The sequence below is a fragment of the Euleptes europaea genome, chromosome 18 (genome assembly GCF_029931775.1).
Source record: "Euleptes europaea isolate rEulEur1 chromosome 18, rEulEur1.hap1, whole genome shotgun sequence".
Taxonomy (NCBI): domain Eukaryota; kingdom Metazoa; phylum Chordata; class Lepidosauria; order Squamata; family Sphaerodactylidae; genus Euleptes; species Euleptes europaea.
Window position 1 is genome coordinate 1,817,376 of NC_079329.1, and position 16,995 is coordinate 1,834,370.

At 53.2% G+C, this 16,995-nt stretch overlaps 1 protein-coding gene across 1 annotated transcript; it reads right to left on the reverse strand.

Annotated features, from left to right (window-relative positions):
* Positions 1-2,414: 2,414 nt before the first annotated feature.
* On the reverse strand, positions 2,415-7,945 carry LOC130489901 (monocarboxylate transporter 13-like). The gene is made up of 4 exons (XM_056863689.1): positions 7,735-7,945; positions 7,008-7,151; positions 5,063-5,836; positions 2,415-2,683 (listed from the first exon to the last, which is right to left on the reverse strand). The coding sequence occupies exons 1-4, from the start codon at positions 7,943-7,945 to the stop codon at positions 2,415-2,417; spliced, it is 1,398 nt and encodes a 465-aa protein (XP_056719667.1).
* Between the last annotated feature and the right edge of the window lie 9,050 nt (positions 7,946-16,995).

Sequence of the window (16,995 nt, forward strand, 5' to 3'; positions counted from 1 at the left end):
TCAGAATGCTAAAGAAGCCCACAGGCTCCAAAATATTGGGGACCCCTGAGTTGAAGCATCTGCAATGACAGTGCCCAAGGAAGAGTTCTGGGAAACCCGGAAATTTGTAGATCCCCATCAACAATAGATCAAGGTGTAGTTTTGGCTCTTTCAAGTGATCGGAACGACACCAGAACCCCCAGTCCCAGCAGAGAGCATTTCCCCCCCTCCTTCACAAAGCAGACCCTCTTCCTGGCAGCAGAGGCTTCTCCCCATTCTTGTACCCCGATATACCTGATCTTCCTCTCAAGATTAAGGAGAGAATTTGGGAATCCAGGCCCCAAAACTCAGCCCAGCACATTTTTACTGTTGATCATTTGTCAATTTATTTCATAATGTTAAATGTCTACTAAATTAGAAAAAGGAGTAACAGACATGTTCAAAGAACTCAGAGGCTTAAAAACTGCTTGAAAACTTTTTTTTTTAATGTTATACAAATAAAAAAATTAAAAACCTTCAGCATTTCAGAGCCAATTCATCACCCGCTCCTCCTTAAGCCAAACCCGGCTTCTAGTAGCAGCAGATGCCAGGCATCAGAGAAAACTCTCCCTAGAACGTTAGGAAATGGATCCCCCAACGCGTGAAGGGGAGGGGTGGTGGCCGAAATGCAGGCTGCGATTCCTAAATCAGTGCATGAAGTGGCCTGCGAGTCGATTGCAGGATCTGGATCCTCCCGCGCTGACGACAGAGCAAAAGGAACCCAGTCGCAAGAGGTTTTTGCACAGCGGAAAGACGCAACGGCACCATGATTTTCTTTCCTGCCAATCTGGACATCTGCTGGGCCGGGCTTGTGTAACTCCAGGGGGTCCGTACCAGGACAACCCCACCCCCCCGTGATCTTGTTCAAGGATTTTTCAAGCCACACTGAATCATGAAACGGGCCGGTTGGAGCGTTCACAAGACCAGTTTGACCCCTACTCAGCTCAGCTCCTGCTGACTTCTGCCGTTCTTGGAAGGCAGAAAACAACCTTACCCAAAAGGGCAAGGTCTGAAGCATCCCTCCAGGCCAGCAGGGGAAAAGGCACAGATTCTGGCCCAGAGAGGAGGGCCGTTCACAGCCTGTGGGGCCACAGCCAGCCAGCCTTCAAGCTGCTTGATTTCTTGGCGCACCAGTCTCCCAGACTACAGCATGGGCCAGTGGGGAGAAGCTCCCACAAATGTGTGGAACAGGTCAAGGGGCAGCAAGCACCATTCAGAGAGGGCCACATCTGGGTTTCATCCAACCCAGAGCCCTAAAAAGCAGATGGAGACCCAGATGTGGGCCTCAGCCTGAAACATCTGCCCACCTCCACCCGGGAAGACCCATGCCTTTAGAGGAACCATTCTTCTGACGTGCTGGTGTCGAGCAGAGAGGGTCAAGGAGGTCCTCTCTTGGCCCCAAGGAAATAAGGGAAAGGGGTTCTGGTGGATGCCAAGAGAAGGAGGGGCTGCTACGCCCCAGCACCGTTGGGAGAGGAGGCTGAGCCAGGCAGCCTCACCCCAAGGCAGGTTTATCCAGCCTCCTCTCAAAAGACAACCTTTCCAAGATAAGCTGGTGCGGCTTGCTGGAAGCCACGCTGGCCCTCCGGTGCAGAAAACTGTAAAGATTTGGAGAGCCACCCTGCGTTCAGAGCCCTCAAAAGTGGGTGTGACTATAAAGATTTGGGGAGCAGGCCAGGCGTCTTTCAGCCTGCCCGATCCACGCAGCTGAGGGGCCCATCGAGCCAGCTTCCTGCTCTCAAGTGGGGGGAACCCAGGAGAAAAGGCCCCGGCCTGCTTGAGGGAGGAAACCCGCGTCACCAGCTTGCGTGTTCCAGATGAGAGGGATGGAAGTGCCCAAAGGGTGGCACCAGTGGGGGCACGTGGCTCTCAGAGGAAACAGCTGCCTCTGTTTGAAGTGCCACCTCTGCCCACTGACAAAGGGCACAGGCGAGGAGCTCCGGAAGGCTGGCCCCCCAGCAGTGGGGATGAAAGAGAGCAGACTGGATTAGCAGGGGACCCTCACAGCTGGCACTGCGGGAACACAAGATGCTGAGGGTTACTCGTGGCCAGCAGAGCTTGTGGCAGGGATTCAGAGATTGGGGGGCACAGTTTGTGCCCATTTAAGCCTCCAACATACACCTGCTTTCTTGCAGCCCCCAACTCTTGTGGGGGGCAGAAGAAAGGGGGACCGTTAACCAAAGGAAGAGGCATGTGAGTTCCCTATAGCAGCGACCCAGCAGAGACCCAGCCGTTCCGTTTTGGTTCCTGCCAGCCTGTGTGCATCGCCCCCCCACCTTCCCTCAGAAAACAAACCCTCTGCCTGGCTGGCTTCAACTGTGCCCTCACCTGGGCCCTCCCAGGGAGGGGTGTGCTACCTGTCCCCCATGGTCTTGGCTGCTGTCTCGACCTTTGTATCAACTGGTAGGGAATGTCTTTTCTGTCCTGGGTATTGTCTCATAGGGGGGACTGTCGTCGGGAGAGGGGGCCCCCACAGGAACAGGAGCCGACCCCAAGGGAGAGCCTTCCCCAGCCTCCATCATTGCATCTGGTTCTTGCAGAGAGGGCCGAGTCGAGCAAGCAGAGAAGCCGGGCAAGGTGACCAAAACCAGACTTCCAGCCATGATGAAGGAGCCGGCCGTTAAGAAGGAGGCGATGTAGTCACCCGTGACGTCCCTCAGGAAACCTGGAACAGAGAGGAAGACAGGGAAGAGCGGCCTGGAAGAACTACCACAAGGCTAGGGTTGCCAAGAGGCTGGGGGTCAGGGGGGGAAATGTCCTGTCCTATTAATGTGGGACCTTGAGCCAGTCACACACTCCACCTCACAGGGTTGTTGTGAAGATAAAAGGGAGGAGAGGAGAACAATGCAAGCTGCTTTGGGCCCCCACTGGGGAGAAAGATAGGGTATAAACGAGCCACCGTGGTGTAGTGGTTAAAAGTGGTGGTTTGGAGTGGTGGACTCTGATCGGGAGAACTGGGTTTGATTCCCCACTCCTCCACAGGAGTGGCAGAGGCTAATCTGGTGAACTGGATTTGTTTCCCTGCTCTCCCACATGAAGCCAAGCTGGGTGACTTTGGGCTAGTCACAGCTCTCTTAGGGCTCTCTCAGCCCCACCTACCTCCCAGGGTGTCTGTTGTGGGGAGGGGAAGGGAAGGTGATTGTCAGCCGGTTTGATTCTACCTTAAGTGGTAAAGATAGTCGGCATATACAAACCAACTCTTCTTCTAAATAGATAAATATTAAATAAGTAAATGGGCAGCTTCTGCTTTTGATGGAAGGGAGGTAAAATAACACCCTCTGGTCAATAACATCCTGTTAAGCCTCTGCTAAAAAGACATAACTTTTTTTTCCTCCAGGCCTTTACAAAGTTGCAATGGTTTCATTAAGGCTGGATCATGCCCATTCTCTCTGTGCACCCCTTGAATGGGAGGGCAGGAAACCAAGGAATCAGCTGCTGCCATCCGGAAGAGTTGGTTCAATGTTTAATTTTGAAGGGGAGGCCTGGAATCAAGCTGGCCTGAAAACTCTCTGACCTGAAATCAGGGTGTGTCGTAAGGTTAATTGTAGGTTAGGAAATTCCTGGAGATTTGGGGGTGCAACCTGGGGAGGGTGGGGTTTGGGAAGGGGCAAGACCTCAGCTGGGTATAATTACATACAGTCCACCCTCCAAAGCAGCCATTTTCTCCAGGGGAACTGATCTCTCTAGTCTGGGGATCAGTTGTAATTCCAGGGGATTTCCAGACTCTACCTAGAGGCTGGCAACAAAGCGGGTAGGAAATAGGCAGTCATTCAAGGACAGAAAATGCATTCTACACATGCTCAGAGGCCCTCTCATTTATTTTCAAAGTTATACCAGCTGAAACCTGCTTTCCACTGACCCCTCCCCCCGAGTAGAGAGTCAGCCTTGGAGAAGGCAAACTCGGGATCTGAATATCTAGACCTGGAGTGTGACCTGTCACAGTCTGTGACATCTTACAGCACATGAACTATGATATTGTGTTGTACATATGCAGAAATAATTCACTATAAAACTAATACTACACATACAAACTGCAAGCTATATAGCAGAAGTTTTAGTTACTTTTAAGAAGGAAAGAAAGCCTGGAAATATTAAACCAGAGGATTATGTTTCTTAAATATACTGGCAAATATATCAGGGTCAGAGCTGACTGACTTGCTAAGCTTTCCCTATTTTTTCCTGACCTTCTCCAGCCATTTCAATGGAGAAGAGCAGAGCCCTTTTCATATTTTTTCAGCTATAGACTGTCTTCCTGCCCTTCCAATGACATCATGAATAGAGATGCTCTCCCCCCTCCACACTACAAGGCTATTCAATGCTAACTAATGATGACATAATGCAATATAAGCAATAATTGTGTTTTATGATTTAAACATGTAAACATGATATTATTGATTGATGAATGCATGTAATGAAAGTGTATTATGCTGGAGATGAGAATGATGTTAAAATTGAGTATATAGAGTTATCACAAAGCTCAAAACTGATTGTTTATAGTTTAGTAAAACAGACTAAAAGAAAAGGAAGCCCATATTAGGCAATGGAGGAGGACTGAGCAGTATTACTGAGGAGGACTAAGCCCAAATTTTCTCAGAATTAGCAGTATTGAGGGGTTTGAAACAGTATAAATACAGGCACAGAAAGGCTAGATTTTCAGACCTCATTCAGAATGTCTCAGAAGAAGGTGTCGGTATGTATGGCTTTGAATTATTATTCTAGAATATGAATTAGAACCAAATCAGACTTATTTGACTGTTATATTTGAAGAGTTGGATTTTAAAACTGAATAGTATGTAAGACTTGCTTGCTTTACTACATACATTGTTACTGCATACATTATAATGGAATGTAAAGACTTTGTAACTTGCATTTACACTTATTTACTAGGAGTACATCAATAAAAAGACTTGCTTTTTAAAAGTAGGTAAAGTCGTTGAGTCCTGCTTAGTAGGTGACTAACTGAATAAGATAACATATCCCTTCTCAGGAAGTGGTCCATTCTAAGAGTGTAGTCACTCAAAGGCACGACCCGCTTCAGACCTACCTGAAAGGGGTGCCCCCAGCAGCCCCCCAATGCTCTCTATCATTTGCAGGAGGCCCATGGAACTGAAGATGTTTCTGATGCCCACAATCTCGGGAATGATGGAGAAGACCACAGGAGTGAGGGCTCCAGAGAAGAAACCGTAGCAGAGACTAATGGCCACAAGAAGCGGATAACTGTGTCCCCACGGTATCAGCACCAAGGATACGCCGGTCAGAGACGTCCAGGTCACCAAGATGTGGATCAGACGGAAAGCCCGACAGTTGCCCAGCCAACCGGAGAAGAGGCGGCCGCACAGGTCGGCCACGGCAGCCACAGACATCAGGAAAGCGGCCTTGTACTCGTCAAAGCCTAACTCCCTTGCTCGGGCCACCAGGTGGACGTAGGGGATGAAATATCCCGTGTTGATGAGGGTGACGGCGAGGACGAATCGCATGAAAGGCCAGTGGGACAAAAGGTGGAGGCCGAAGAGCGAGGAGAACTTCTTCAGGCCCATCCCTGCTGAGTCCCCTGTGGTCGGGCCAGCCAGGTCCTCTTTCAGGGTGAGCGGCCGGATGAGGGCCCCGCAAACCACCAGGTTGAAGGACATGCCCGCCACGATCATGAGGGCCCCGCGCCATGCGTACGTGTCCACCAAGAGCTGGAAGAGCGGGGAGAAGGCGAACGAGGACAGGCCCACACCGGTTAACGCCAAGCCCGTGGCCAGTGTCCGGCGGGCCTTGAAATAACGCGCCATGGAGGCCATGGAGGGGGTGAAGACCAAGGCCCAGCCAAAACCTGCCAAGAGACGCACACCATGAATGTAAAGAATCATAGAATCACAGAGTTGGAAGGGACCACCAGGGTCATCTAGTCCAACCCCCTGCACAAGTCAGGAAATTCCGAACTACCTCCCCCCCCACACCCCCAGTGACCCCTACTCCATGCCCAGGAGATGGCCAAGGTGCCCTCCCTCTCCTGATCCACTTAAAGTCATAGAATCAGCCCATTCCCTCATTCTGGGTTCCATACACTCCATCTAAGTGACATCACTATGGACAGAGCACGTTGGCTTTATTTAGCCATTCCCTCTAGGAAAATTGTCTGTCCCGAGTGAAAATTAGGCCTAACCCCTCTGTCCCTCACCTATAGTTTATCACACATAATAATCCACCATTCTGTGGTGGCAATCTTCAGGGACAGACAGCTGTTGCTTCCTTCTAACGTCACTGAGATCTTGACCAAAGACCGCCATTTTGAAAGAGGCCTTAGATTGGCGCTCTGCCTCAGCAGCTCCCGTTCAGGGTTTATTTACAGAGCGGCAACCATTTTGAAAGTGACAGTAACTGCTTTGCTCTGGCAGCCATCTTGATCAAAGCCCTATACCGTTTTTGCCAAGAAGACCCAGTTATCCCCTTGGTTGACAACAACAGTTTTAGTTAGGGTTGACCAACCTCCAGGTGGGGCCTGGAGTTCTCCCAGAATTACAACAGATCTCCAGACTACAGAGAACAGTTCCCCAGGAGGAAATGACTGCTTCGGAGGGCAGACTCTATGGTATACCACAGTATCTAGGAGCAGATGAAAGTCCTAGAATGACAAGACACCCCTGCTGAGTTCCCTCCCCAAACTCTGCCCTCCTCAGGCACTGCCCCTAATCTCCACGATTTCCCCAAGCTGGAGTTGGCAACCCTATTTTAGGCAGTCTCTGCAGATCCACCCCTGCCCTCTTTCCATTTCTCCACTCTTTGCCCAAGAAAGTCAAGCGACCCAATTCCCTCATTCTTTAAAGACTCAGAAGCACAATTCATTATTCCCGTCAAGCAGGGAATAAATCAAAGTGGACGGATTTGATGTAAAATGTCCCAGTTGCAGAATCAGGCACCGAAACAGAACTGGGTTTTGGAGCCAGGACATACAGAGGGAGACAGGTGCAAATAACTGGACTGTCCTGCCAAGGAGAACCTACCGGAGAGAACCCCAATGCAGAGGTACAGGTGAGCCAGGCTGGTGGCAAAGGACGCCAAGAAGAGCCCCAGGCTGGAGAAGAACCCGCCGGCCATGACGACGGGGCGTGCCCCATAGCGAGTGCTGAGAGCGCTGCTCACAGGACCTGAAAAGCAACAGGATCCTGGTCAGCTGTGCACTTCCATTCTTTGGGCTGCACCTGATATGGCCAGTGCACTTGTGAATGATGGCTGGTAGGGTCAGGGTACAATCTTAAGCAGGCTTTAAGGGATCGAGAAGGGCACTACTTGGCATTGGATGACACCATGTGCTTCCTCTCTAGCGATGCCCCTTATCTACTTCCTGCCATAGGCAGTGGGTAGTATGTGGTACCCCTATCTCCTCCGGCCTCCACAGACCTTTGCCAACTCTGCTCTGAATGTCTGGTTGAACCTCCCCCTACCCAATGTGTACTTCCTTCCCACACCTTCTTCACATGTAATTCCCCTCTCTGGTTTTCTTCCTTCACTCATTCTTTCAGAAAAACTCCATTATCTGCCAACACCTGATCACAGACTTTCTCCCCCATTAGAAATGTTGGGGTATTTATGGATATTCCATGACACTGCAGCCAATAGACGAAGGACAATCCTCACTGTTCCCAGCAGGGGGCAGTGTCACAACAAGATGCCGCTTGCTTAGATTGTTTGACCCTTGATCTGAATTAACACGGCCCCCTCCCCACTCACTGACAAACTGCTGCATGGCTATCCCGATGGACGTGATCCAGGAGATGCGTCTGGACAGCTCGTCAAAGTACTCCACAAACTCCACGAAGAAGACCCCGAAGGAGCGGATCACCCCAAAGACCAGGGCCGACTGGATGAAGGCAGCCAAGACCACCATCCACCCCCAGCCCCCATCAGGGGGTTCACGGTGGACCACAGCCTGGTACGACATGGATCCTACAGAGGGCGGGGGCAAGGGAGGGAAGAGGGAGGAACAAATATAACTCGATTTGGGTTGAGGCCGGCCTTTGCCAGCTTTCAAGTCGTTTATTTTAATGCTATTTAATCAAACGCAGCACCGCCAGACCTCTTGCAATGGTTTAGTTGTCTAGTTAGAAACACATACAGGTGAACGAACCTGGGAATGTCACGGGGGGGTTCGAGGCAGAGCTGACAAGGGCTCGATTCCGGGACCTTGGGGAGGGTCCATGGTGGCTCAGTGGCAGAGCATCTGCTTGGCATGCAGAAACTCCCAGGTTCAATCCCTGGCAGCATCTCTAGTTAAAAGGACCAGGCAAGTAGGTGATGGGAAAGACCTCTGCCTGAGACCCTGGAGAGCCTCTGCCAATCTGAGTAGACAATACTCACCTTGATGGACCAGGTTCAGTATAAGGCAGCTTCATAGAATCATAAAGTTGGAAGGGACCACCAGGGTCATCTAGTCCAACCCCCTGCACAATGCAGGACATTCACAACTGCCTGCCCCCCACACACACCCAGTGACCCCTGCTCCATGCCCAGAAGATGGACAAGGTGCCCTCCCTCTCATGGTCTGCCTAAGGTCCTGCTTGCCATTTTTGAGTCTGTAACAGGCCACGAGATTCTTGGCTCATTTATTTATTTTATGGGTCCCAGCAGGGAGCCAAAGCGGCATACATCCTTCTCTTCTATTCCACTGCACCCTCACAACAGCCCTGTGAGGGAGGTGAGGCTGAGAATCCGTCAACAGCTCCAGTTCACCCAGCAAGTATTTATGGCAGAGCGGGGATTCAAACCTGGGTCTCCCAGAATGAAGTCCAACACTCTAACCACCACACAGCACTGGCTGTCTGACGTTGCTTTAACCCAAGGTTTAGGATCAGGCCTCAGCACCAGCATATGTGAACACACGACAGAAATACTTCAATTAAAAAAACGTCGTATTACCCCCAGGGTAGAAAGAGTTGCTAGAACTCCCCCCCTCCCATAACACTAAATCTTATGGGCACCCAATGAGGCTGATGGGTGACCAATAAATGCCTGTCCTGAATCTAATTCATTTACACCCCCGCCTTTCTCCCCAAAGCAGCTTATATCATTCTCCTCTCCTTCATTTGATCCTCACAAGAACCCTGTGAGGTAGGTGAGGCTGAGAATGTGTGACTAGCCCGAGATCCCCCAGCGAGCCTCCAGGGCAGAGATGGCATTCGAACATGAGTCTCCCAGATCCTAACCACTACACCGCACTGTCCACGGTGACTAGGCCAGACAGTCTGATTCCCAGTGCTAGGAGGCAACATCGGGGAGAGGCCTTGGCCTCCGTGCCCCATCTGTCGGCCCTCCAGGACATCTGGATGGCTACCATATGAAACAGGATACTGGACTAGCTAGACCACTGGTCTGATCCAGCACGGCTGCTCTCATATCCTGAACATGGGCAGAGTGTCCCAGCCCCACAGCTCCGCCTTCTCAGCCACAGCTACCAGCCCCCTTCTGCTTCTAGGCCTGCGGGCACAGAGGCCCAGGCTGGCAAGAGCCCCCCGCCCCCCAGCACTGGCACGCCAACTTTCCGCCACCAAGAGAAAAATCCAAGTGAGAGGCCAGCATGTGGTGTAGTGGTCAGAGCGTCAGGCTAGGATCTGGGAGACCCAGGTTCGAATTCCGCTGGGTGACCTTGGGCCAGTGGCACATTCTCAGCCTGATCTACCTCCCAGGGTTGCGGTGAGGAAAAAGTGGTGGAGAGGAGAAGGATGAAAGCAGCTTTGGGTCCCCACGGGGGAGAAGGGCAGGGTACAAGGGAAGTAAATAGGCGAATTATAAATCATTGGGGCCAACCGAAAAGACGCAGGGCCGATCTTCTGCCGGCTTCCCAGCCCACCAGGACCCTTCACCAGGCTGGCTGTCAGAGAGCCACTCCGGGCTCCAGCAGAGAGGGGGCAGCCGCAGGATCTGCCCCCCCCCAGCCTCTTCCTAATGGGAGGACCTCCTCCTCCTCCTTCCCCCCCCCCGTACCCCTGGGTCAGCTGCTGCGAAGCGCCTTCCTTCCCCCTGCAAACCCACCCGCCACGCAGGTGCCTGCAGGAGCAGGGCCGACGAGCCGCAGCTGGGCAAGGGCAAGGGCGAGCCAAGGGGCAGCGCGGCGGGAGGCGGGCAGGGAGCTCCCCCTCCCCCACCCCGGGGTCTCCCCTCCTCCTCCCGGCGCCGGGGAGGGCAAAGTCCAGCGGCAGCATCGGAGGCCTCGGCCCCCCCCCCCAGCCCTCCCTCGCTCCCTCCGCCCCCACGTGGCACCCCTTGTTCCAGAGCGGCAGGCGGGCCTGACCTCGGATGACCCCCCTCCCCCAGGCGCACGGGCCGGGGACCCCCCCATCCCCGCCCCCCCCGCGTCCCCGCGTCCCCGCGTCCCTTACCCCGCAGCCACGTCAACCCGGCGCACGCGGGCACCGGAGACCCGGAATGCAGGGGACGAAAGGGGCGGGGCCCTCTCCCAAGCCACGCCCCCTCCCTTTCATCCGCTGCCAAAAAGAAGCGGCAGAAAAGGGGGCCCGGGTGGCGCAGCCGCGGGGAGGGCTGGGAGATGCGCGCGGCGTGCGGGCGCAAGAGTCCCCGCGCGGCATCCTCTGGGGCTTCCCCCCGGGCTGGTGCACCAGCTTCCCTGGCAGCCCGGGCCCCCGCCCCTCTCCCGGGCCGCCTTTCAGGATGAGCCCGCCAAGGGGCCCCGTCTCCTTCGGGTTGCAGGTCATGAACGGGGGGGGGGGGTCTCCAGATGCACCGGAGCCCAGCGCCTGGCGCGGGGGGACAACCAGCTCCCGGAGGCAGGAGGGGAGCCCATGCCCACGTGCCCACTCGGTGGAGAAGAAGGTAAAGGTCGTCCCCTGTGCAAGCACCGTGGGGTGACGTCACATCCCGACGTTTCCTACGCAGACTTTATTTGCGGGGTGGTTTGGCAGGGCCTTCCCCAGTCATCTTCCCTTTACCCCCCAGCAAGCTGGGTCCTCATTTGACCCACCTCGGGAGGATGGACGGCTGAGTCGGCCTTGAGCCGGCTACCTGAAACCGACTTCCGTCGGGATCGAACTCAGGTCGTGAGCAGAGCTTGGACTGCAGTACTGCAGCTGACCACTCCGCGACACGGGGCTCTGTAAGAAGAGAAGACCTAGTTATTGTATGGCAGACTCAAACCAGTCCCTACAACAGACACCCTGTGAGGCAGGTGGGACTGAGAGAGCTGTGACTAGCCCAAGGTCACCCAGCTGGCCTTATGCCTAGGAGTGGGGACTCAAACCCGGTTCTCCAGGTCAGAGTCCGCCGCTCCTAACCACTACACCATGCTGGTGGGTGGCCCAAAGGCCAGCCCTGCAAAACGTGGCTTCAGCAGCACGCTGGACCGATCTCAAGTGTATTTCCATGATTTATACCCCTTGTTTCTCAGGGAGATTCGAGGCGGATTGTTTGCACGCTGTTGGTCAAACGCAGCTGACAGGCTGGGGTGGCCAGAAAGCAAAGTGCTGAAACTTGGGAATGCAGGAATCTGAAACAAAGAGAGTGTGGTGCAGTGGTTAGCGTGTCAGCCTCAGATCTGAAAGAACCAAGCTTCTAATCCCCACCCTGCTGGAGAAGCTTGCTGGGTGACCTTGGGTCTGTCACACACTCTCCCCCTAGAGGGTCAGCATGGCGTAGTGGTTAAGAGTGGTGGTTTGGAGGGGTGGACTCTGATCTAGAGAACCAGGTTTGATCCCCCTACTCCTTCACCTGAGCGGTGGAGGCTGATCTAGTGAATCGGGTTGGTTTCCCCACTCCTCCACATGAAGCCAGCTGGGTGACCTTGGGCTAGTCACAGCTCTCTTAGAGCTCTCCCAGCCCCACCTACCTCACAGGGTGTCTGTTGAGGGGAGGGAAAAGGAAGGTGATTGTCAGCCGGCTTGATTCTTCCTTACGTGGTAGAGAAAATTGACATTTAAAAACCAACTCTTCTTCTTCCTACCTCAAGGGGGGGGAGAATTGTGGAAGCCGCTTTGGGTCCCCATTGGGGAGAGGGGGGGTGGTATAAAAGAAGGACGGAAGCCGAGCAGCAGCATTCGCATGACCCTGCTGTACTCAGAAATTGCACTGTGGCATCTTGCTCACAGTGGCAGCCGGTACAAACCATCCCCAGCAGTCTAGGGGCTGCGCCTTGAACAAACTATCTTTCTGAAACTTTTTGTAACCTGTGAAGAAGGGCTCCTGTGCTTACCTGGAGCTGCTTGGACCATGATAGGTCTTTGGAACGCCTGGCCTCTACATAGTCACATGACCCAAATCCTCTCCTCCTTCCAGGACTACCTGGAGAGGCATCTATTTGACGTGCCCTTTCCAAATAGCAGGAATCTGTTCGATGCACCTCTTCCTCCAATAAATTCCTCTTTCTGTCAATATGGATAGGGACTTTAGCGCCCCCCCCCCCCGAGTTTCTGGAAATTAAAAATTCACAAACAGCTAACAGTGAGGCCTTTCTCTTCCGGGATACAGAAAGCCTCACAAGACCGTCACAAGGTTTGTTGGTTTACATCATGCCAATGACAGGCTAAAATTAGCTGTGAAATCGATAAAGGGGTGGCTCTGAGCCGTTTGTGTATGTGTTTGGGGGGTGCACACAAGGCTAGTCCAAAGGTTTGTGGCGCCCTCTTCAAACTATGCCTCCCCACCCCCATCAGGACAGAGAAATCGGTGTGGCTGGCCCCTGCTGAACCCGTGCCAGCGACTGATCTGCCAGTCCAGGGGGCAAATCACTTTGCTCTGCTTAGACCTCACCTAGAGTACTGCGTTCAGTTTTGGGCACCACAATTTCAAAGGATGTAGACAAGCTGGAATGTGTCCAGAGGAGGGCAAATAGATGGTGAGGGGTCTGGAGACCAAGTCCTATGAGGAAAGGTTGAAGGAGCTGGGTATGTTTAGCCTGGACAGGAGAAGACTGAGAGGGGAAATGATAACCATCTTCAAGTACTTGAAGGGATGTAGAGGATGGTGCCGAGTTGTTTTCTGCTGCCCCAGAAGGTTGGACCAGAACCAGCGGGTTGCAATTAAATCAAAAGAGTTTCCGTCTAGACATGAGGAAGAATTTTCTAACCGTTAGAGCGGTTCCTCAGTGGAACAGACTTCCTCGGGAGGTGGTAAGTGCTCCTTCCCTGGAGGTTTTTAAGTATCTGTCAGCAATGCTGATTCTATGGCCTTAGGCAGATCATGAGAGGGAGGGCATCTCGGCCATCTTCTGGGCATGGGTTAGGGGTCACTGGGGGTGTGGGGGGGAGATAGTTGTGAATTTCCTGCATTGTGCAGGGGGGGTTGGACTAGATGGCCCTGGTGGTCCCTTCCAACTCTATGATTCTATTCTATGATTCTTTGGAAACTGCTCTGCCATCTTTGAATGCGATTTGCCCTCACAGACTCATATATTCCCACATATGCGGAAATGTATCAAGGAATAAAATTTATTGTGGGTTGCTAATTCTATGACAATGATGTGTTTTGGTGGCGGAAAGTTGCCGTCAAGTCGCAGCTGACTCACGGCGACCCCGTAGGGTTGTCGAGGCAGAAGTCGTTGGAAGGTGGTTCGCTGCTGCCTGCCTCCGCCGTGGGCCGAGAGAACCGTGGCAGCTCCAAAAACACCCCGAAGCCATGGCCACGGATGGCGCGGGTGGATCTTCCAGACCAGCAGTAATGTGTTATAACCAGCAGGGGCAGCAAAGTGCTGCAGGAATAGAAGAATGAGGCCCTCTAGTTAGGATGGAGCAATTGGTACAACAGCTATGGTGACAGTCAGAAATCAAACAGGTGCAGCTTTCCCAGCATGGAGATACAATCAAGGGAATGGCTTCACTTGCGGAATGTCTTCATCAGAAGTCCTTCCCCCCCCCCCTAGCATCTTTACAGTCGACAGGATAAATTGTTTCAGAAGGTAACCATACTGGTATGGAATAAAAAAGCTAGATCCGAGTCCAGGAGCACCTTAGAGACAAACAAGATTTGGGGGGCAGGAGCTTTCGAGAGTCAACGCTCCCTTTGTCAGAGACCATCAGAGCTTTGACTCTAGAAAGCTCCTACCCCCCAAATCTTGTGGGTCTCTAAGATGCTCCTAGAAATCTAGGACTAGAAATCTAGGATGTTGAGATAGGGTTGCAGGAGCCCTATAGTAGTATTGGGGTTGCCTCTGTGGCTCATGAAAGCTCCCGCCCTGCCAGAAATTTTGTTAGTCTGTAAGGTGCTACTGGACTCCTACTCTTTTCTACTAGTAGTCCTGGAGTAGGATGTTTGGTCAATTTGGGAGAGGGAAAATATTGAGGTGGGGGTTCTGAAAGGTGAGGGAGGGGCTGTGGCTCAGTGGTAGAGCATCTGCTTGGCATGCAGAAGGTCCCAGGTTCAATCCCCGGCATCTCCAGTTAAAGGGTCTAGGCAAGTAGGTGATTTGAAAGACCTCTACCTGAGACCCTGGAGAGCCGCTGCTGGTCAGAGTAAACAATACTGACTTTGATGGACCAAGGGTCTGGTTCAGTAGAAGGCAGCTTCATGTGTTCTTGTGTTCATGTGAAGGATGACACTCTGTCCAGGAATTAAGATCACAGGAAGAGACCATTTGGACTGTCCCACCAATCATAGAAACTCCTCTGGTGGGCACACGAGAAAGGGCCTTTTCGGTGGCAGCTTCACGGTTATGGAACAATACCCTCACCCCGGGAGGTGTGTCTAGCTGGCCCTGTTTAGCTTCCAAGAACTGATGAGACCTGGCTAGCCTGGGCCATTCAAGTCAGAGAATCCGCCATCCACTACTTTAAAAAAACTTCACCAGAGACGAAAAGATATGGCCAGTTCTCACCCAGTCTCTACTCTGCCCTTCCTCAGCAAAGGAGAAACAACTCCAGGTCCCCCAGGATGCCTCCTCTGCTGTAGACCCCTTTGCTCTTACTGGATATAAGAGCAGCATTCGCACTGTGGACCATGCCATCTGGGGACTGGGGAGCCATTAGGGTTGCCAACCTCCAGGTGGGGCCAGGAGATCTTCCAGAATGACAACCGATCTCCAGACTACAGAGATCCCTTCTCCTGGAGAAAATGGCAATATTGGAGAGTGGGGGCTCCATGGAATCACACCCCCACCAAGTGCCCTCCCCTCCTCAAACTCGGCCCTTCCCAGGATCTGCCCCCAAGTCCCAGAGTTTTGCAGGCAGACCGACTGACCACACTGGCCTTTTCCCTCCCTTGGGCTGGGCTGGACTAGGGAGACCCGCAGTACTTGACCTGCTGCAGGAAGGAAAGGCCCCAATGCTGGGTGCCCAGGGCTCCCCCGTTTGGCTGCCTTGCCTTGCCAGGGGGCACTGCGCCAGTAGGTGACTCCTTTGCAGGAGTGGCAAGCTGTCCAGCCGGGCTCAGCACCTGTTTCCTGCCACAGTGAAGCTCCAGGAAGGAGGCGGACTTGGCCACGCCTGTGTCTGGAAGTGGCCCGAGGTTTCCCACCTCTAACACAGGGGATGGGGAGGCGCTGGGCTCCAGCTCGGGAGGGGACCCAACCCACCCTCTACAATTGCCCTTGGGACACCTTGCCTGCCTCCTCCATGCCAGGTACTGCACAAAACAGAAGGCAAGCCCCGAAAAACAAGGAAAATCAGTGTGTGAGGCAGTGTGGTGCAATGGTTACAGAATAGGACACGAGGGGGAACCCAGTTTCAAATCCCAATTTAGCCGCTCACTGGGTGATTTTGAACCAGCCGCTCCCCTCTGTCTCGCATACCCTGGGTGCTGATCCCCACTTTTGCCATGGAAGCTCACTGGGTAAACGTTGGGCCTCTCGCCTGGCCTACCTCATAAGGTTGTTGTTGTGGGGAAATGGAGGAGAAAACTTCTGCCATGGAAGCTCACTGGGTGACCTTGGACCCCTGGCAAACTGTCAGCCTCGGCTACCTCACAGGGTGGTTGTTGTGGGAGAATGGAGGAGAGGAGAATGTCTATCATGGAATTTATTTATTTGCTTCATTTATATCCCGCCTTTCTCTCCAAGCAGCTTACGTTGTCCTCCACCCAGCAAGCTTCCAGGGCAGAGTGGGAATTCGAACCTGGGTCTCCCAGATCCTAGTCTGACACTTTAACCACTGCACTACTCTGGCTCTTGCTGAGAAGGCCTTGGAACGTTGCTGGGTGACTTTGCGCCCCTCACAAACTCTCAGTCTGGCCTACCTCATAGGGTCGATGTTGTGGGAGAATGGAGATGGGGAGAGTGATGCTCCAAGCTGCTTGGAGCCCCAGTTGTGGGGAGAAAAGCGGGATATAAATAATTAAACGCCAATGCACCTGGCCCTGCCCCCAGCTGGGCTCTGAGTGCTCTTGGAATAATGCATGACTTAATTGGTTTAGCTCAGTTTTATTAAAAAGTCACTCCTCCTGCAAGGGGGTGGCAATTCCTGACCTTCCCTCCCCACCCCTCAAGGGGAAGGGAAGGTTGGGGGCTCATGGTTCCCAGCACAGGACTCCCCCACGCACTCCACCCCAGGGAAGGTCAGCAGGATGCAGCTGCCCGAGGAAGGCTTTTGTTTGGCCAGGAAGCCGCGCTGGGGGACGCCTGGCCGGCACTCCTTTGGCAGAGAAAGTGCATCAGCCTGGCCGGAAGCCTGTGCTGGGCAGAACGTCCAGCCGCAGCTGGCCGGGGGTGATGGTGTTTGGTTCCAGGCAGCAGCAACACAGGTGTAGCTCCAAAGATTTCAGTCTTTCAAGGACTTCTATCACACATTTGAAAGGCAGCATTATCCTGCTGAAGAATGTCAAAAGGAGAATAAAGTGGGAAAGGGATGAAATAGGATTCATGGGGGGGGTATGGTGCAACGGTTAGAGTATCACACAAGGATCTCAGGGACCCAGGCTGGACAACTTTGGTGGGCAGGACAGTCAGCAGAGACAGAAGGAGGAGGCATCTTCACAGAATGTGCAATTCACTTGTGGAACTCACCTCCACAGGATACAGGAATAGCCAGTTGTTTAGCTGACTTTAGGAGAGGTCTGTCA